This window comes from Mastomys coucha, unplaced genomic scaffold (assembly GCF_008632895.1).
Source record: "Mastomys coucha isolate ucsf_1 unplaced genomic scaffold, UCSF_Mcou_1 pScaffold21, whole genome shotgun sequence".
NCBI lineage: Eukaryota > Metazoa > Chordata > Mammalia > Rodentia > Muridae > Mastomys > Mastomys coucha.
In genome coordinates, this window is record NW_022196904.1 from 135,905,081 (window position 1) to 135,926,332 (window position 21,252).

At 40.3% G+C, this 21,252-nt stretch overlaps 1 protein-coding gene across 2 annotated transcripts in view; it reads left to right on the top strand.

The window, feature by feature from the left end:
- Pc (pyruvate carboxylase) overlaps window positions 1-21,252 on the top strand; it is a 106,332-nt gene that overhangs the window by 2,329 nt on the left and 82,751 nt on the right. For both annotated transcript variants that reach the window (XM_031389185.1, XM_031389186.1), the window contains exon 2: window positions 3,073-3,109. In XM_031389185.1, the coding sequence (XP_031245045.1) occupies window positions 3,107-3,109 (3 nt within the window). In that variant the 5' untranslated portion in view covers window positions 3,073-3,106. The remainder of the gene's footprint in view (window positions 1-3,072; window positions 3,110-21,252) is intronic.

A 21,252-nucleotide genomic window follows, 5' to 3' on the forward strand; every position in this document is an offset into this window, starting at 1 on the left:
TTTTTTTTTTTTTTTAAAGAGTTTTTATGTAACTGAGGCTAACCTTCAACTCTTCTCATCCTCCTGCCTCTACTTCCCAAGTTCTGGTATAGGTGCACACCCAGTTACCTCTTGCTTTTCTCTTGCAGTATCCCAAATACTGTGCTGGGTGCATGTCCCCCCAAATTCCACACTATTATCATTTGTGCCCCTAACACTGTCATGGGAACAAGATGATTCTTAATAAATGTTTAGGTAAATTTGAAAAGCTCAAGGTGAAAACCAATGAGGCTAGTAGGACAGAAGCTGGGGAAGACAGAAAGAAATCAGTTTGAGGCAATGGCAGTGGTCAGAATCACAAGAGGAGGTCAGTAAATTTGGGAGGGAGTCTCATCTTTCTGGAACACTTTTCTGTCTGAGCCAGATGCTTCATTCAGGCCACTGCGTTTCTAGAAAATTCTTGTGGGCTTTCTCTTTTGTTACCTCTGGTAGTGTGTTACTCTTTTGAATGAGCCCTGCTTTTTGTGTTCTAGAAATGCTTGGCTGCTCCTATGTTATTGTTGAGTTGTGTAGTGAGATAGAACTAGTGTCTGAGACTGAAGTACACAGTCTGTACTGTGTACAGAGGGTTAGAGGCAGTTGTGTGGAGAAAGTGCCTCAGGGCTGATTTGTTGTCCAGGGGCATCCTATGAAGAACTTGCCCCTGCTCAGTCACTGGGGCCTCACCTGAGCCTGTGGCTACCAGTCATGAAGGAGGACCTGAAAGAGGAAGATGGGAAATTGGCAAACAGAATAAACTATTTGCTTATTGAATGGAAACTTTGCCTCAGCTGGCTTTCCAAGTGGCTGGACATTATGGCCTGTGCTTGCAGTCCCAGCACTCAGGAGGTGAGGCAGGAAGGTTGAAAATCTCAGGCCAATCTGAGTCACATAGTGAGTTCCAGGCCATCCTCAACTATACAGTGAGACCCTGTTTCCTTCTTACACTGCTCACCAAAACAAGACTTTAATGTTGTCTTACCCTTGATCTCTTGAACTCAAGGTAACTTCTTTAGCTGCCTTTGAAACTATTCACTTTTCCTCAAGCTGCTTTTTAGTATCTGTCCTCTGCTTCTTATTTCTAGTGACCTTGTTTTCTTCAGGGTCTTTCTTTTTGTTCTATCAAAATTTAAAGTATTCTCCAAAACTAGTGGCTTTCCTGAATTAAGCTTGCCAATCTATTCAGTTGGCTATGGGTCTCTATTTTAATATGATGATGATGTTATTAACTATAAAAGCCAACATGTGTATTTGTGTGTACGTGAGTGTTGGTGTGTATCTCTGTGTGCTGCCACTCTGTAATAGGGACTTTGCATACAAAGAGGTGACACAATTCATTCAAAGTAAAAATGACATGGCTGGAACTAGCCCTGGGTTCAGGTCCCACTAGCTGCTTCCTATGTTTCATCCCTTATTTGTCTTCTAAAGTTGGTTTGTAACAGTTTATTGACACTTTTTGGCAGTGCCTTTTGGCATGGATCTCTATGTAAGGCAGTACTTAGTAAATGTTTGATTGAATTAAATGCCCTAAACATTCTGTTTCATATTAACATAATCTATCATGACAACTGATTTTCTGTAGACAAGTGAGCTTGCTGTTTATTGACCAGTGGCCTGAGTAGCCCACAGTGGTCTGTAGACAAGAAGTAGTCTACAGAGTGTACAGAGTAGCTGTACACTCCTGGTGTATTCCTGGGATGGGGGTGCTTAAATGTTGAGGTGTGCTCTTAATATGGCAAGGAAGGGCCTCAGCAAGAGAGGATAAGAGGAGGAGGGGGTGAATAGAAGATGCATGGCAGGTCACGTAGGCCTGTACTTCATTAGTGTCAAGTTGCACGGTGATATAGGCCAGCATTTGAGAATCAGGAGTGTAGGTAGCTCTTGAGGATTAGGTGCAGCTGCCTGGAGAAAGTACATCTGGACCTGAAGGGAGGAGAGAGGAGAGAAAACCCATGCTGGAGGAAGCAACCTTGTGAGTTTTGTTCTATCATAGTGGTTCCAGACAAGCGTTTTACTTAAATGGTTATTGCATGTTGGTCCTCACCAGAGCATGCCTGTTTCCTCTTTTAGTGCTGGGGACTGATTGAGCCTAGGGTCCCATCGATACTAGTCAAGTGCCGTATCACTGAGCTACATCCTAGCGATGTTTATATATGCATTTTTTATTTTATATGTATGGGTGTTTTGTCTGCATGTTTGAATGTATGTATATATACCATGTATGTGCTTAGTGCTCATGCAGCCCAGAAGGTGTCATATCCCCTGGTACTAAAGTTACAGAAGGTTTTTTTTTTTTTTTTTTTTTTTTGGTTTTTCGAGACAGGGTTTCTCTGTATAGCCTTGGCTGTCCTGGAACTCACTCTGTAGACCAGGCTGGCCTCGAACTCAGAAATCCGCCTGCCTCTGCCTCCCAATTGCTGGGATTAAAGGCGTGTGCCACAACCGCCCGGCTTTACAGAAGGCTTTGAGCTGTCATATGCTTGTGGGAACTGTACCTAGGGCCTCTACAAGAACAAGTGCTAACCCAGCGATGATGGTGCACGCTTTTCATCCCAGCACTTGGGAGGCAGAGGCAGGCGGATTTCTGAGTGAGTTCCAGGACAGCCAGGGCTACACAGAGAAATCCTGTCTCAACGCCCCCACCCCCCCCACAAAAAAAAAAAAAAAAACAAGTGCTTTTTTTTTTAACCATTGAGCCATGTTTCCAGCTCCCCTTTACTTTTTATTTGGAGACAGAGGCTTTGAATTTGTGATTCTTCTTCTACCCCTGTGCAGGCTTATGTGTAACTCTAGCTACTCAGGAGTTTGAGAAAGAAAGATCACAGATTCCAAGCCTCTGTCTTTCTTATCAGTTATTGCTATTACCCCATATTTTATAGATGACTGGGTGGCAGAGCAGTAAGATGTGGGGTACAGGCAGCAGGGGCATTGTGACCCTTATAGAACAAGCAGTTCTGTGCACTCCCAGTGTGTCTGACATTCTTAGGTTCTTTGGGGAGTGTCTGGAGAAATGAGGATAACAACCTTTTTTTTTTTTTTTTCCTTTTACTTCAGCTAACATCTGCCTTCTGGAGAGCGGACAGCACCAATGGTGAGTTCTGAGCCTGAGCCCAGGCCTGTTGTTGGGTTACATGGGCATTTCTTAAAATACTCTAGTCCTGATATGCACATGCCATCTTTTAAGTTCAGTCAGTACAAAAAGGCACACTCTTAGCTTTTGTAAAATCTCCACTTCATCTTGATCTCTGCATTTTTCTGGGTTTTCACAGGAAGGTGACATCTGTTTCCTTGCAAGCTCCAGTTGGCAGCTGGCCAGCTGCAGCAGGGGGCCCTTTTTCTGGAAGGGTGTGGCTTAGGAAGCTAGGCAGGGGATAGTGGTGCTGACCTACAGGAAGCAGCCCTTCTGTGCAGCCTTTGAGAAGACCCAATATTCAGAGACAGGCGTTTGGCAGTGGCACTCAGCTGTTAAGAGCACTGGCTGCTGACTGAGCCTGGAGATGGTCAGCTATGACATGAGAGGAGGCTGTGTTATCTAGTTGTAAAAAACACTTGATGCATTTCTCTGATGTCTAGCAGTCACAGGACAAGGGGTAAAAGCAGAATTGTCCTTTTTCTGCCTACCTAGCATTCAGCAGCACTGTCCTCTAAAATTTGCCATTTTTGTCTGTTTTTTTTTTATTTTATTTTTTAAAGATTTATTTATTTATTTTATGCATATGAGTACACACTGTAGCTGTACAGATAGTTGTGAGCCTTCATCTGGTTGTTGGGAATTGACTTTAGGACCTCTGCTCCCTCTGGTCAATCACACTCACTCTGGTTATCCCGGCTCTCTCCAGTAGACCCCCACTCACTCAGGCCCAAAGATTTATTTATTATTATAAATAAGTACACTGCAGCTGTCTTCAGACGCACCAGAAGAGGGCGTCAGGTCTCATTACGGGTGGTTGTGAGCCACCATGTGGTTGCTGGGATTTGAACTCAGGATCTTCGGAAGAGCAGTCGGGTGCTCTTAACCACTGAGCCATCTCTCCAGCCCCAGTCTGTTTTGTTTTTGAAATAGGGTTTTTCTGTATAGTTCTGGTTGACCTGAAACTGGCTCTGTAGACCAGGCTGACCTTGAACTCAGAATTTCTCCTATCTCTGCCTCCTCAGTAAAGGCATGTACCACCATACCCAGTAAACCTGCCACTCTTAAACATTTCTCCTTTGGGGCTTCTCTAGGTTGCAGGTCACTGGGAGATCCATGTGCATCTGCTCAGCCTGCGTTCTAATGCAATGGCTTGGGCCCACATCTCTCTCCAGTCCAGTCTCCCTCTGGTTTGTAAGAAGAGATACTCTTTTCCTCTCTCTGAGCTGCTCTCCCAGCTAGGGACCCTGGGGACTTCGTTGTTTTGTTGTTTCTCCAGAGCTCATGTTTATTGTGAGGTAGAGATTTCCTTGTACAGTGATTTTTCTCAGTTTTCTACTAATTGTGCAAAGATTTTTCTCAGGATGCCCTTCTTGACCCATGAATTATCGTTTCTCTCTCTCTCTCTCTCCCCCCTCTTTCTCTCTCTCTCTCAAGAATTTATGGGTATTTTGCCTGTGTACTACATGCATTACAGTACCTGAAGAGGCCAGAAGAAGGTGTTATATCCATCTGGAACTAGAGTTACAGATGGTTGTGTGTGGGTATTAGGGACCAAACCTGAGTCCTCTGGAAGCTCAGCCAGTGCTCTTAGCTGCTGACCCATTTCTCCAGTAGAGTTGGTCACTTTTGAGATCTTCCACATTCCTCGTATCCTAGGCCTTGGATCAGTAGTAGGTGTTTTTAACTCTACCACACATTCTCCTTACAAAGTCCATGGAGAAAAAGCTTATGGGTACCTTTTAGAAATGGTCTATTCCATTGATATGTGACACTCTCATGTTTTCCATCACTCACATGTTTTCTGGCTCTGTATACTAATTGTTAGTATAGGCCAAGGTATGGAAGAAAGTGAAGCCCACAGAAGGTTCATGAGCAGGATCTAGGATGCTGATGCTGTTGTCTTTTAAGGCTGTCATCTTTTACAGATGACAGATCTATCAGTTAGAAGAGAAAGTTAGTTGCAGAGAAGGGACTACTCCCAGGTCATTTGCTTTTCAAAGCTTGTTCTGCTCGTCAGTTTCCAGAGCCCTGCTATTTCCCCAGAGCTTTTCTTCATTACAGTAACCAAGACTCTGTCATCTTAGCTGGGCCCTTCCTGCTCTGTCCCTTTCTCCTGGGGATATCAGAGGGAAGTGGGTGTCCACTGTTGTTATTAAATATCTTAAATGTTAGAGGGAGGGAAGCGGGTGTCCGCTGTTGTTATTAAGTATCCCACCAGAAGACAGAACGAAGGTCTCCCAACCCACCTCAGCCTGCAGTGTGTATGTTACTTTTTGTCTTAATTTGCTATCAGGACTCTGGCCCAGCCTGGGATATGCCAAGGCTGCTGGAAGTACCATGCTCTAGCTGTGTGAGTGTGGGCTAGGCCAGACTCCTGTAGCAGCTTCTCTCCTGTCATGCAACATGACATCCCAAGTTGAGGTTGCAAGGAAAATTCCATGAGCTGGCTGTGCTGAGTCATGCTTAAGTCTCCTTTCTCATGCCTGTCAGTAGTCAGTCCAGGGTCTGTTACAGTTAACTTAGACTATCAGGCTGTTGCTTATCTCTGCACTTGCTTTACATTTCTGAGTGTTTTCCCCACTATAGACATGTTATCTATTGATAAGAAATTTATTAATAATAAATCATTAAAGTAAATGATTCCTTTCATGCATGAGAGAACTGAGACTTTGAAAGCCTCAGTGACTGGGTCTGTTTCCATGAGGGTGAGTAGCGTGTTTGGGTGAGGTGTTGGGTGCCACACCCCAGCTTGACCCATGGAGCTTTGAGAAATGCCAGATCATTCATAGTGATTTTGGTTGAAAAGGGTTTTTTTGTTTGTTTTTTGTTTTTTGGCACATGGTTTTGCTGTGTAGTCTTTGTTGGCCTCAAACTCATAGAGATCTGCCTGCATCTACCTTCCGAGTACTGGGATTAAAAAGGCAGGCACCACTATGCCAAACTGAAAAGTGTGAGTTTTGAGTTATTAAAGTTGAAAATTAAAACATCTAGTTCTTTTAAGGACTTTTAAGTTTAACTCTCTAAGTGTAAACACTGAAACTTTTCTATTTATGATTTTAGAAAAATTTAATAATTACTTTGAAAGGCCTTTTGATTAATGTTAGTCTCCTTTGAATAATTCATTAAACTCATTTGAAAGTTTTAAATTGAATTTATAAATTATAGTCACCTTCTATTAATTATTTTATTATTTCTTCCAATTGCCTGATTAAAAATCCCTTAATATTTTAATTACGCTTATAAATCTAATACATTAAGCCAACTCTTAAATTGTCTTAAACATTCCTGTTATGTTTTATTTATTTATTTTTTAATTTTTAGGGTTTTTTTTTTCTTTTACAGTATTTTACTTTGCTGCCTGGGACTTACTATATAGCACAGCTAGCTTTGACTTGCAGTAATCCTGCCTTAGCCTCAAGAGTGTTGGAATTACAGGCGAGAAATACCATGGTCAGCCCTATCCTGGTTTAAGATTTATTTTAATTTGTGTGCGTGTGTGCGTGTGTGTGTGTGTGTGTGTGTGTGTGTGTGTGTGTGTGTGCACGCGCACACGTGAGTGCTAGTCAAGCAGTCTACAAACTGAGTTACAGTGCCTTGCCTATGTTCAAGGTGGTTGGTTGGTTTGTTTGTTTTAATGTGTATTTTTCCTTTGCCTAGGAGTGGAGTGATTGGATCACAGGTAGCTGTTAAACCCTTCCACAGTGGTTATTCTGTTTTATATTTCTATCAGTAATAGAGAATTTTAGTCACTTTCTACCCTCTCCAGTATTAGAAATCATCAATCTTTTCAATTTAAAAATTTCAAATTTCAAATGTATACTATGGCATTTCATTGTGGTTTCAACTTAAATTTCCCTAATCACCATCATGATGTGGAATGCTTTTCCATGTGTTTGCATACTATGGGGTCAGTCTTCTCTTTAAGACAGTGTCTCACTATATAGCCCAGGCTAGGTATCCCAGGCTGGCTTTGAACTTCTGATCCTCCTGCCTTTGCTTCCCAAGTGCTAGAATTATAAGCATGTTCCACCATGCCTGTCCAGAATTCCTTAAAGCATATAAAGTACCAGCTAATGTGCAGATGTAGGGATATGCTAGGGATGGACTCCAGGGCCTTGCTCATGCTAGGCATGTACTCTACTACTGGGGTACATCCCAAGCTCAATACAACAGCCTTCTTTCTTTCTTTCATCATCATCATCATCATCATCATCATCATCATCATCATCATCATCATCATCATCATCATTATTATTATTGAGACAGGGTTTCTCTGTGTAGCTCCAGCTGTCCTGGAACTTGCTCTGTAGATGAGGCTGCCCTTGAGCTTAGAGATCCACCTGCCTCTGCTTCCTGAGCGCTGGGACTAAAGGCATGTATCACCACTGCTTAGCAAGATTTCTAACACAAAATTAGTAATACTATGGCTTTAACTCTGCACATATGCACTTAATACTACATCTTTCTGGAATTTAGAAGCTCCTGAATAAGGAAACAATTATGAGACTCACATTACTTTCTTAAGAAACTTTTGGTATTTCCCCTGAAATTGGATATTTTCCTTATAATTTAGGGACTGTTGGCCCAGATGAAATTAGGTCTTAGCTTTTGAATATGGCTATGAAGCAGATCCATGATTCACTACCATTTTGCCTCTAAATAGGGTTGTCTTACAGCCCTTGGGCCCTGCTTAAACACCATTGCTTAATTTCCTCTCCTGTATCTCCAGTTCTCTACCAGATGCTGAAACCATGAATTATATACTTATGGTTTTCTTTTGTACAACATAGGTGGAACTTGAATACAAAGTAAGTAGAACTTGGGTTCTGTATAGCTGTTAAGATTTTGTTTGACCAATGACCAATTGCAAAATTTATGTCAGTGACTCAGCAGGGCTAGAAATTTCCATCTTCCAAGTCTAGGCCTGGTATTTCACTCACTATTTCACACTTTTTTTTTTTTCTAAAAGAAAGAGAGTGTGGAATGTAAGAATTACTTTTTGCTTAGTCAGGTTTAGTTACCAAGAAGTCCTGCAACTGGAATTGGTGCTGCCTGCATTCCTTCCTCTGAGAGGTAACCTGTTCTCTCCCTGACCTCCTAGTGGAGAGTTAACCAGTCTTTTTGAAGGGACCACTGCCATCAAATCTCATTAGAGATTGGATCTGAGATGGTGAATAGATGTGGGATTCTTGTCTTGGTTCTTGGGTTGGTCCCAGGAAATTTGTTGGGGTAGAGGGTAGATCTCCTGAGAATTATTTCTGCAGTTGTATCTCTCAGTGTCTGGTGCTTATGTAACCTCATGTGATAAGTATGAGGATATACTTCGTTCTCAAGAAAAAGACCTTTAAGTTGGAGAGAAATTGGCAGGATTACATTATAGATTCTTCTTCGGCAGGATTCCCCCACCATAACTGTTTTGAATATTTTTAGAGAAATATTTATGTATGGGTATTTTGCCTGTCTATATTTGTATATGTCCCACTTATATTCCTGATGCCTGTGGAGCTTCCAACTTTTTGACTTGGGCACTAGGCATACACATATATACACATAGGCAAAATAGTCATACATATTAAAATAAACCTTTAAAAAAATCATGACCTTTAGCCTATTTTCTTTGTAAGAGTTTTATGGGTTTTTTTTTACTATTCAACATTTTGTATTTGGGTGTTTTTAGTTATCTGTGGTTAACCTGTTTCCAAAAACAAAGTGTAAGATTCCACAAATAATTTATGTTATAAATTACTCACTGTTCTAAGTAGCCTGATAAAATCTCTTGGGTGTCCTGCTCTTACTGCCTAGGATACAAATCACCCCTTTGCTCAGTAAATCCTACTATTTAGGAAACCCAGCTGTCAGCTGCTTCATGGCCATCTTGGTTGTCAATCAACTGTGCTGGAGTGTAGTAGGACTGAACAAGTGATCTGTCCTTGTGTAGAAGCCTTGCATTATGTCACCATGCCTGTGCTGTCTGTTTGTCTTCATCTCATCATGTAGATGTTGTGTGATCTCACATTAGCACAAGAAAAGTTAGAATAAGCCAGGTGTGATAGTTTACACTTTTAATCCAAGCTCTTGAGAGGCATGTGGTTGCTAAGAATGTCTGTAACTCTAGTTCCTGAGTATCTAAAGCCCTCTTATGGCTCTGAGGCACTGTGCATACTGTGGGCATACACACACACACACACACACACACACACACACACACACACACACACAAATACATGCAAATTACCCGTATTCATAAAAAACAAAACAAAAACAAAACCTGTGAAACCAACCAGCCAAAAAAGTTGAGTACTGTAGCCAGTCTTTTGTTACTTTGTGGGCTTCCTGGGGTCTCCTTTCTTCTTACCTGTCTCCATCCTTTCAACCCTCTAACACTAGATAGGAGAGAAAAAAGGATAGAGGGGAAAGGAAAGAGCTCTTTGAATAAAGTCAGGGGTCAGAAAGAGGGTGGCATTTTTGTTAGACTACTTCCTGCTGATTAGGGGCTTCAAGTTCCTTGGGGCAAGTTTGATCGTCCCTCTCAGGATATCTAATTTCTTCTTTTGATTGTTTCTTCTTTGCCCATGACTGTTTAACAAACTTCAACCAACAGCAACCAACAACCAATGACCCACCATGCCTCTCAGGCCCCTAGCATTTATATACCCTCTGAAAAGTCCCCAGATTTCCAAAAGTCACACAATTGCAGAAACTGTCTAAAGCTGGCAAAAATCATGCCACCACCAGAGCACGAGGTAAATCATAGTCAGCTACTGTGGACAGTCTGAAGTAGCCCATATCCCTACACCTGTGAGTAAAACAAAAACATATTCTTATAATAGTTCTGTGTTTTTTAAAGAAGACAAAAGTCTAAAATTGTCACTACATGTTCCTCCCCTTTAATTGTGCTGAGTGTAATGGAAAATTATAAACAGAGACATTTTCAATGAAATAAATGCTTTCTGGGTCATTGGCCAAGATTTTCAGGTTATCTCTCTTTGCTCAATTCTGATCTTTATTGATACTGATGATAGCACTCTATTTCCTGTAGGAATATAAGCAAATTTGTGTCTCCAACACAAAACTTTTGCAGGCTTTCATTCTGATGTTAACACATCCATATAGTATATAGTCTGACTTAATTCACTTCTTGACTAACAAGAGTCAAATGGTTTATACTTTTTGTTGCAGAGTCTCAAGCAAGGCCCACAAGGCTGTTTTCTGCTGGTAAGAAATTGCCTTGGATTTAAATTCATTGGTCCAGTGGCACCCTTGCCACATTACCTACAACCCCTGGAAGCCTGGGCCTTCTTTCTTTAGGAAAGTCATTGCCTTAGAGATACCTTGTTTACATTTCTGGAGCGAAGTACCCTAACACACTGGGCATTTTGAGATCTAAGACCTTTAGTAGCTTGGTCACAGTATCTTTGCAAATGACTGTATTTCCTGAAGTTGAAGCACTGGGCATTTTGACATTGGAGATCTCTAGCTATAGCTTGATGCATGGTACATGTTAGAACTGATATCGATCATATCTCTTATTCACTTGTCCATAGGCAATACCTACACCTTTAATGGTCTAATAACTTTTTTATGTTCAGTATTCAAATTTTCAAATGCCAAGGTCTCAATCAGCATTTGCCTTGCTTCAAGGTCTGATACAGCTTTGTTCAAAGTTGAGACTAATCTATGTAAAAAGTCAGTGAAGGCTTTTCCAGAGCCTTGAATATAATCTTTGTAAATGAGGTGAACCTTTATGGGTTTCTCAACTTTGTCCTGAGCTCTTTTTTTTTTTTTTTTAAAGATTTATTTATTTTATTTATGTGAGTACAGTGTAGCTGCCTTCAGACACACCAGAAGAGGGCATCAGATCTCATTACAGATGATTGTGAGCCACCATGTGGTTGCTGGGATTTGAACTCAGGACCTTTGGAAGAGCAGTCAGTGCTCTTAACCACTGAGCCATCTCTCCAGCCCTGTCCTGAACTCTTAAAGCCACTAAGTGACATTGTTCTATAGCAGCAGTATCAAATCGATTCTGTTCTTGTGTATCAGAGTACCATCCTTTGCCTAGCAACCAAATGGTCTTTGACTGTATTCATTCCCCTTGCTCTGTTTCACTGCTCAATATCTGAGGCTTCTTCCCTCCGACATGTTACCCACTGCAACTGTGGACTGGCCTCTAGTACAGCTGTCACCAATCCCTTCCAGTCTTGGAGAATAATTCTATTTTGAATAGCCCAGTTATTTAGAATTTGTTTCACATAAGGGTTGTGCTTCCCATATGAGACCACAGCCTGTTTAAAACACCTTAGCTCTATCATTTCTATAGGATGTCATTCTATCTCTTCATAACCTTCTTCCACACCATTAGCAAGCAAATGCTACTTTGTGGGTTCATCTTTCATCCTTCTCCAACCCCTTTTCTTCTACCCTTTCAACCCTCTAACACTAGATAGAGAAAAAAAGCATAGAGAAAAAGAAAGAGCTCTCTGAATAAAGCTAGGGGTCAGAAAGGAGGTGATGTCATCATTAGGTTACTTCCTGGTGATTGGGGGCTTTGAGTTCTTTGGGGCAAGTTTAATCTTCACTGTCAGGATATCTAATTTGTTCTTATTCTTGTATCTTCTTTGCTCATGACTACTTAACAAACTGAGACCACCAACAACCAAAATCAGCCAACAACCTGCCACACTCTTCAGGGCCCTAGCATTTGTATACCCTCTGAAAGACCCCAGAATTCCAAAGTCATACAACTGCAGAAGGTATCTGCAGCTGGCAAAGTCAGGCCTCTGTCAGAGCACGAGGCAAATCATAGTCAGCCACTGTGGACAGTCTGAAGAAGCCCATACCCACACCTGGATTAAAACAAAAACATATTCTTTTTTTTTTTTTTTTGGTTTTTCGAGACAGGTTTTCTCTGTGTAGCTCTGGCTGTCCAAGAGCTCACTTTGTAGACCAAGCTGGCCTCAGACTCAGAAATCCACCTGCCTCTGCCTCCCAAGTGCTGGGATTAAAGGCATGTGCCACCACCACCCAGCAAAAACACATTTTTATAATATTACTGTGTTTTTAAAAGAATCCAAAATTCCAAAATTGTCGTTACAGAGCACAGTGTAAGTTACTATAGAGATTCATATTATTTTCATAGTAGTGTATTGTTCTAACTTCTATTTTACTAATTATTACTTTTAATTTTTTATAATTCTTAACCTATAAATTAAGCTTTATTATAGGTAACTGTATATGAGAAAAACAGTTCACATAGGGTTCAGTATTACTAGAAGTTTCAGTCATGCCCTGGACATCTTGAAATGTATCTCCATGGACAGGAGATCATGTTAGGGGCCAACTTTACTGTATGTTTGCAGGAATTTTAAATATAGTCTCTCGGTACATATGATTCCATGTTTCTCCTTTAATTGATGTAGAGATACTGTGATAAAGTGTATGAGCGAGAGTATAGGGAGAGGGACCAGGCATGATGGTGTATGTCTTTAATCCCAGCACATGGTGGGCAGAGGCATAAGCAGATTGGTCTTTCTGAGTTTGAGACTAACTTGCGTTATGTAATGAGTTCCTGGCCAGACAAAGCTACATAGTGAGATTCTGTCTTATAACAACAACAATGACAACAGCAACAACAAAATATGTGTGTGGCAGGGGGTGATGGGGTTGTGGGGGTGTTCAGCTTGAGAGATGGTGCTATAGTTAAGAGCATTTGCTATTCTTGCAGAGACTTGCCTATATTGGTTCATAGCTGCCTGTAACTAATTCCAAAGAGTCTCATGTCCTCTTTTGGCCTCCTCAGGCACTGTATATACAGTGCACATAGAAACAAGCAGATGCACATGCATGTCAATAAATGTTGAGGTTTGGTCTTTTGCTATGTATTGTAATGTTAAAATACTGCCCCCCAAGGCCTAGTTGCCCCAGATATGAGAGAATCCTCATGTAGACCCAAGTGATACTATGTAGCCCTGGCCCCCAAGTTATTCCTATTTTGTAACTAAAGATGCCAACAACTGGGCAGGTGTTTTTGGTTCCTGGGCTTGGGGTCTGAGGAGAGACTATGAGGAGAGAGGAAGGAGAAAGTGTGGGAAGAGGAGAAGATGCCATGGGTTAAGTGAGTCATGAAAATATGGCCATGAGGGTTGGCCATTTGGAGTTAAGAGCTGCCCAGATGGAACATGACAAGTTATAATTTGGGGTTATTGATGGGGAAGTAGATTCTATAGCTTAGAGGGCAGATATCTGCTCAGTTTTAGTGCTGATTAAGGCTTATTATCAATATATAATTGTGTGTCTTTTATCTGGGAATTGAATGATCAAAGGCAAGGTAGAAACCTCAATGTGAGGTTAAATATCTATTACAACAAATAATTTAAAAAAATCATATGAGAATACAGTTGGTCTTTCATAATTTGGGTCCCACATCTGTGGATTCAGACAAGTTCTTCTCCATGTCATTCTTCTCTAAGCAATTGAGGATGATAGCTGTTTTCATGGCATTGATGTTGCTGTAGGCATTATAAGTAATCTAGACATGAAGTTACAAGAGGATGTGTGGGGGTTACATGCACATATGCCATTTTATATAAGGAACTTGAACATCTGCAGATTTTGACATTTAAGATGGGACTTGGAATGAATTCCTCTTCATATACCTAGAGGTGACTGTTGTTGAGTGACAGCAATCTAATTTGAGAAGTATAACATGAAGTATAGTGGATCAAACAAGTATGTGAAGGTATTCAAATGACTGTTCTTACAGAAATCAGGAAGTTATCAAAATGTCCATCAGAAGATGGTTGTTCTATATGTATTCTGTTTAGGATCATGTGATATGGCCTTTAAAAATAGCTCTTGTACTCTAATCAGACAGTCATTCTAGTTTTATTACCACAGAACAAGACTTATGAAACTTTCATATAAAATAGGCTATAAAATAAAATCTATAACATCTCTATTTTGTTTATATTAGAATAATGTACTGAGTGTTTTTCTGGATGCTAGAAATATAACTTTGCACCTCAAATTTTTTCTTTCCAGTGTGTTTTAGTTTAGTTTAGCTTTGGTTTTGAGGTAATGGGATTGACCCGAGGACCTTGCGTATATTAAGCAAGCTAAACAAGCTAAGCAAGTATTTCACTATTGAGTTATACTCCTAGCCAATTTTAATATTTAAATAATCTACTCAAATATTTATTTAAGATTTATTTATTTTATGTATATGATGCCAGAAGAGGGCATCAGATCCTATTACAGATGGTTGTGAGCCACCATGTGGTTGCTGGGAATTGAACTCATGACCTCTGGAAGAACAGACGGTGCTCTTAACCACTAAGCCATCTCTCCAGCTCCCTAATCTTTTATTTTTAAATAGAGAATATTCCTCCCCTCTCTCTTTCTCTCTCTTTTTCTTTGTCTCTTTCTTTTTAAAAAGAGGGGTTCTCTACATAGTGCTGGCTGTCCTGGAACTCACTATGTAGACCACAGTGTCCTCAAACTCACAGAGATCCACCTGTCTCAGCCTCTCAAGCACTGGGATTAAAGGTGTGCACCATTATGCCAGACTGAGAAGAATGTTACTTTGTAATAATACTTGGAGTTTAAGATTGAGTACAGAGCACTTAACTACTAGAGTTTTGCGGTCTTACCTGTTTTCTCTAAGTTTGTTCTGGAGACTGACAACCCCTTTTCTTCTTTCTTTTTCTTTTTTAAAAAAGATTTATTTATTTATTTTATTTATGTGAGTACACACTGTAGCTGTACAGATTGTTGTGAGCCTTCATCTGGTTGTTGGGAATTGACTTTGGGACCTCTGCTCTCTCTGCTCACTCTAGTAGACACCACTAGCTCTGGCCCAAAGATTTACTTATTATTATATATAAGTATACTGTAGCTGTCTTCATATGCACCAGAAGAGGACGTCAGATCTCATTACGGGTGGTTGTGAGCCACCATGTGGTTGCTGGGATTTGAACTCGGGACCTTTGGAAGAGCAGTCAGTGCTCTTACCCTCTGAGCCATCTAACCAGTCCAACAACCCTTTTCTAAATACCACATAAGATATTGATCTCAGAGGAAGAGCAGAGTGAGAATAGTGAATTTGGTCAAATCTTTCTTTTCAGAACTCTGGAAATTAAGCAAAAATGTGCAATAATTGAGATATGTTTATCTAAGAAAAATGACTGAAACATGTATTCCTGTTTCAACAAAAATTTATAAGTCATACACAAAAGAAAAAACTCAGTAGAAACTGTACCCAAAGAAGCTCCGAGAGTAGATTCTCTAGAACAGTGGTTCTCAGCCTTCCTAATGTATGACCCTTTAAACAGTCCTTGTGTTGCAGTGACCCCCAACCACGAAATTATTTTATTGCTACTTCATAATTTTCTTACTTTATGAATTGTAATGTAAATATCTGATATGCAGGATATCTGATGAGACCCACCTAGACAAAGGCTTAAATTTTACATTGTTTTTTCTTCTTTTCTTTTAAAGGTTTATTTATTATGTATACAATATTCTGCCTGCAAACCAGAAGAGGGTACCAGAACTCATTACAGGTGGTTGTGAGCCACCATGTAGTTGCTGGGGATTGAACTCAGGACCTCTGGAAGAGCAGCTAGTGCTCTTAACCTCTGAGCCATCTTTCCAGTCCCTTAAATGTTTCATTTTAAATAAATCTAAAGAACTAAAGGAAAATATGAAAAGCAAAAAACAAAACCAACCTCTGAAAAGAGATCATCAGCATTTGTTAGACAGGACAAAAGAGAACCACACAGATGATCTGGAGCTGAAGCTGTCACTAGTGAGGACAAACAGCAGAACAGGGAGATGCAAGAACCAGCAAACTTGAGAACAGGCAAATGGAGCATCTGATTCCACCTGAGAATCAGAAAGAAGAATGAATGGGAAGGAGTAAGATCTCAGAGACAAGCAGAAGTCAAGTGAATCAACACACACATGGTGGGGATTCCAGTCTAGAAAGAAAAGAGATGCTCAGACTCTTTGAAAAAATAATAGCTAGAGACTTTCCAGACTTGATGAAAAGTGATTTAAATATCTAAATAACTCAGTGAACAACTAGGATCAATTCAGAGAACCACTCATGTGCATCATAGTTAAAACTGTGAGATAAAATGTGCTAACCCAGCATAAATAAGGGGCCACCAATAAGTTCAATTGCTCTTTTCTCCCCATAAGCCAAGGTGGCTAGAAGGTAAACATAAGTGCCTTGTGAGGAAAAACTTTCAGCTGTGATTACCTCATTGCCTGAGTTGAAGATGGACTGGATCTCTCATCTTAGTAATGATTTGTTAGTTAATACTCTGAATAACAACTGGTCAAACTTCTTTACATTTTTTTGTGGTGCTGGGACTTGAACCCAAGGCCTTGTGTGTGCCAGGCAAACTTTTTAGCACAGAGCTACATCTCTAGCCTTCTTTTTATGTTGTTGTTTTTAGACAGTGTCTCATGTAACTTGGGCTGGCCTCCACAGTAGCTTACTATGACCTCGAGATCTTTTGCTTATATTTTTTAATGTAGATGAATGTTTTGCCAGCATATGTTTGCAAATCTTGCATATGTAGTGCTCTTGGAAGCCAGAAGAGGACATCACAGCACCTGAAACTGGCATTACAAATGGTTTCAAACTGCCATGTGGGTCCTGGGAACCAAACCCTGATCCTTTGCAAGTGCATGATGAGTCTCTCTATCCTAACCTTTGATTCTTGATCCTCCAACTTCTACCTCTTAAGTGCTGGATTACAGATGTTCACTGCAGTGCCTAGTACCCTCTTTCACTTTTTATTTTGACATGAAAGATTTTGCTAATTTGCTAGGCTCATCTTAAACTTACCATATATAGCCCCACAGACCCTGAACTTGTGAACCTCTTGCTTCATCTGCCAGAATGGCTGGGATTACAGTGATGTACTGCTAGGTCTTGGCTAGCAGTTCATTCTTAACTCAAGAAAAAGGAGATCAAATTAAGAATTCAACAATGGCAGGATCTTCCTGTATCAGCCATCCAGGTTCAGCTACATATTGGGATTTGATCATAACCTGAGCCCCAAACATGCCCTTGGAACTGGCTTTTCCTGTGCGGGTACTATTTTCTTCCTCTGTGTGTGATTTTATAGTTAATATTGTTTCCTGGAGCGATCTCACTGGGCCTGATGAATGCTGTAGTTCCTGTAGTTGTTGATAGACCTCTGGTTCAAAGAGATTAAGTGACTCAGCTTTACTAGGAAGAAGTTTTCAGGGGACAAAATTACAACAGTCAGCTTAAGACTCCTAAATGACTTCATTTTTGATTCAGGAACCAGGCCACACTTTATTCTACAAAATAAAACAAATGTTCCAATGAGCCAGACTTGGGAAATTGGTTTTATAGACCAAAAAAAAAAAATTGACTGAAGAGAGAAGAAACAAACTAAAAGGCAAATTGGTCATTTTCAGTTTTTTGGTTTTTTGTTTTGTTTTATTTTGTTTTTCTGAGGTGGGGCCTTGGGAATAGAACAATAGAAAAATAAATGATTGGTTACCATTAGATTCCTGAAGTTGAAGGCTGAGGGTGGCTCATTATCATACCAGTTGAAGCTGGTCTGTTTGCCAAATTGGCTGTTAGCTTTCTAATCCTGATTGTCAGGTCTAAGGCTTAGTTTTACCTCAGTGGAACCTCACCATGAGTGTGATTCCACTTTGATTGTTAGTCAATAGTCTTTTGGGACCCAGTTCAGGAGCTTAGTTCAAAGCAGTGGTCTTCTGTAAATTTTATTTAACGTGCTAGAGCCAAATTTCTTTTTTTTTTTTTTTTTGAGACAGTGTCTTGGCTGGCCCCCAATTTGTCATGTGATTGAAGATGTCCTGACCTCCTGATCCCCTTACCTCTCAGCCTTCTATTTTCTGGGAATACAAGCATGGCCTACCATACTTGGTTAGCAGTCCTGATTTGTTATTGTTTTTCAAGACAGCATTTCTCTGTGTAGCCCTGGCTGTCCTGGAATTTCTCTCTGTAGATTAGGCTGGCCTCAAACTCAGAGATCTACTTACCTCTGCCTCTAAGTGCTGGGATTAAAAGTGTACACCACTACAATTCTCTCTCTCTCTCTCTCTCTCTTTCTCTCTCTCTCTCTCTCTCTATATATATATATATACACATGTGTGTATATATATATATATATATATATATTTAAATTAGAGTAGATTAGGAGACATCTGTGGCTATAGAAGAACTATATGAAGATGGGAACTTTATTCAAAGAAAAATAGGAAATGATTTAATTTTACCATTGTCTTTTCAACACAGTCCTGATACATAGGATTCTTAAAATATGTCACTTGTTTATAGGGGCATTGAGGTCATTATTATGGGATTGTTGGAAGAGGTCAAATGAGATAACACATGTGAAGTGTGACAAATTTATTCCTTGCACTACTGGAAAAGTCACACTGGTTTCTGTGTGAAAGGTCTCCATGGAAGGAGCTACCATGGGAGTCCCTATGGAGAGCAGGCTCTGAATACAGGATCTGTGGCTTAGAGTTATCTACTGAGACAGAGTACTGAGGGGCAGGGCCTTGAACTATTGTCACAGTGGGGCTGAGCAAAAAGAAAGGAGGGCACCCAGGCAGTGGCACCCTGGGGGAAGACATGCTGATCAAAAAGCCAGGTTTGCAAACTGAATCAGATGTTCAGGTCATCTTTAGTTACAGAGTATATTGTATGTCAGCCAGCCTGAGCTACAGGAGACCTGTCTTTAAAAAAAAAAGGTGTCAAGTGTGGACCTGAAGGTGCTGGAATCCCTGAGAGGAAGAAGCATGGGCCTGCTTCTCTTAAGTCAATGCAAAAGCACAGGTCTTACCTCAAGGAGGATAAGAGAATGTTTATTCTGGAGCCTAATAGGGGTGAGCCACCATGGCCCAGGGACACAGATTTGTGTCACACCAGATTCTATGCTCTTTTCATGTGGAAGCAATTTTATGATCTTTTCACAGTAATAGACAAGTCATAAATCAAGACAGTTTTCAAATACATTGGTGGAAATGTCAGAGGGTCTTTACAGTAAAATGAAAGCTGTAGACCTCACATGCTGTCTGGTGACATTCTTAGCATTTGGGTTGCTGGGAGCTAGTAGTCTGCTAAGTTAATACATTATAGAAGGTTTTTAATCTGTTAGTCACAGAATTTTAGGTCTGACATATAGTGGATAGGGAATGACTATTTAGGGGGCTAAAGCTAGCCCAAGATAATTTGTAATTAGGCACTAGATCTGCAACCTTCCAACACTGGACCTTTCACGGGACCTTCCAATGTTCCAATGCCACATCACTGGATTTCTAATTTGTCAATCAGCCTTTGCAGACACAGCTTTGTACTGGCTAGTTTTGTGTGTCAACTTGACACAAGCTGGAGTTATCATAGAGAAAGGAGCCTCCCTTGAGGAAATAACTCCATGAGATTCAGCTGTAAGGCATTTTCTCAATTGGTCACCAAGAGGGGAGGGCCCAGCCTATTGTGGGTGGTGCCATCCCTGGGCTGATAGTTCTGGATTCTATAAGAAAGCAAGCTGAGCAAGCCAGGGGAAGCAAGCCAGTAAGCAGCATTCCTCCATGGCTTCTGCATCCACTCCTGCCTCCAAGTTCCTACCCTGTGTGAGTTCCTGTCCTGACTTCCTTTGGTGATCAACAGCAATGTGGAAGTATAAGCTGAATAAACCTTTTCCTCCCCAACTTGCTTCTTGGTCATGATGTTTTGTGCAGGAATAGAAATCCTGACTAAGACAAGCTTCTTTCCAGGAATATGAACATGAGGTTTGGGAAGCTTTTTTGGCACTCTACCACTGAGCTACATCCTAGCTCTCTAGAATTGTCCCTCACCTTTATTATCTATCTGTCTGTCTGTCTACTTATCTATCTATCTATCTATCTATCTATCTATCTATCTATCTATCTACTATTGTTTTTGAGACAGAGTCTCTACATAACATAAAGACAATAAAGAGGTTTTTTAAAATTTATTTTATATATGTGAGTACTCTCTGCATGTACACTAGCATGCCAGAGGAGGGTATCAAAACTCAATTATAGATGGTTGTAAGCTGCCATGTGGTTGCTGGGAATTGAACTCAGAACTTCCAGAAGAGAAGCTGGTGCTCCTAACTGCTGAGTCATCTCTCTAGCCTCCCAATTAAAAAGTTTTTAAGAGGACTGGAAATGTAGCTTAGTGGCAGAGTGTTTGTCTAACAAGCTCAAGATTGAAAGAAGCTGGTCAGTGATGGTGTATGTCTTTAATCCTGGCACTAGGGAGACAGAGACAGGTGGATCTCTTGAATTTAAGGCCAGCCTGCTCTACAGAGCAAGGTCTAGGATGTTCAGAGAAACCCTGTTTGGAAACAAACAAATAAAAACACGAATATTAAACTAGTTGGGCCAGTTGTGGTGGTATGTGCCTTTAATCCCAGCACTCAAGAAGAAAAGGCAGGCAGATCTCTGTGAGTTCATGCCAATCTAGTCTACGTAGTTCCAGGACAGCCAGGATTATTCAGAGAAACCCTGACTTGAAAAGCCAGAGAGAAAGAGAGACAGAGAGAAGCACACACATACACACACACACAAAGACCAGAGACACTAGAGAGAGAGAAAGAGAGAGGGGGAAAACAAAAACAACCAAATACCCCCCTCAAAATAAAAAAAAAAAAAACAAACCTTTTTTTTAAAAATTAGGTCAGGTGTGGTAGCACATGTCTTTAATCCCAGCACTTGGGAGGCAGAGGCAGGTGGATCTCTGAGTTCAAAGCTTGGTCTACAAAGGGAGTTCTAGGATAGCCAAGGTTATACAGAGAAAAAAAATACATAAATAAAAGTAAAAATAAAAATAAAACAAAACAAAACAAAACCCTACTACTTTTTTATTGATTTAATATTTTTATCTTCATTTCTTATTTGTGTGTATGTGTGTGTGTATACATATATATATGTATGTATGTATGTGTGTATATATACATATATATGTATATATACATGCATATATACACATGCATATATACATATATATGCACACACACACACACACACATATATATATATATATTTTTTTTTTTTTT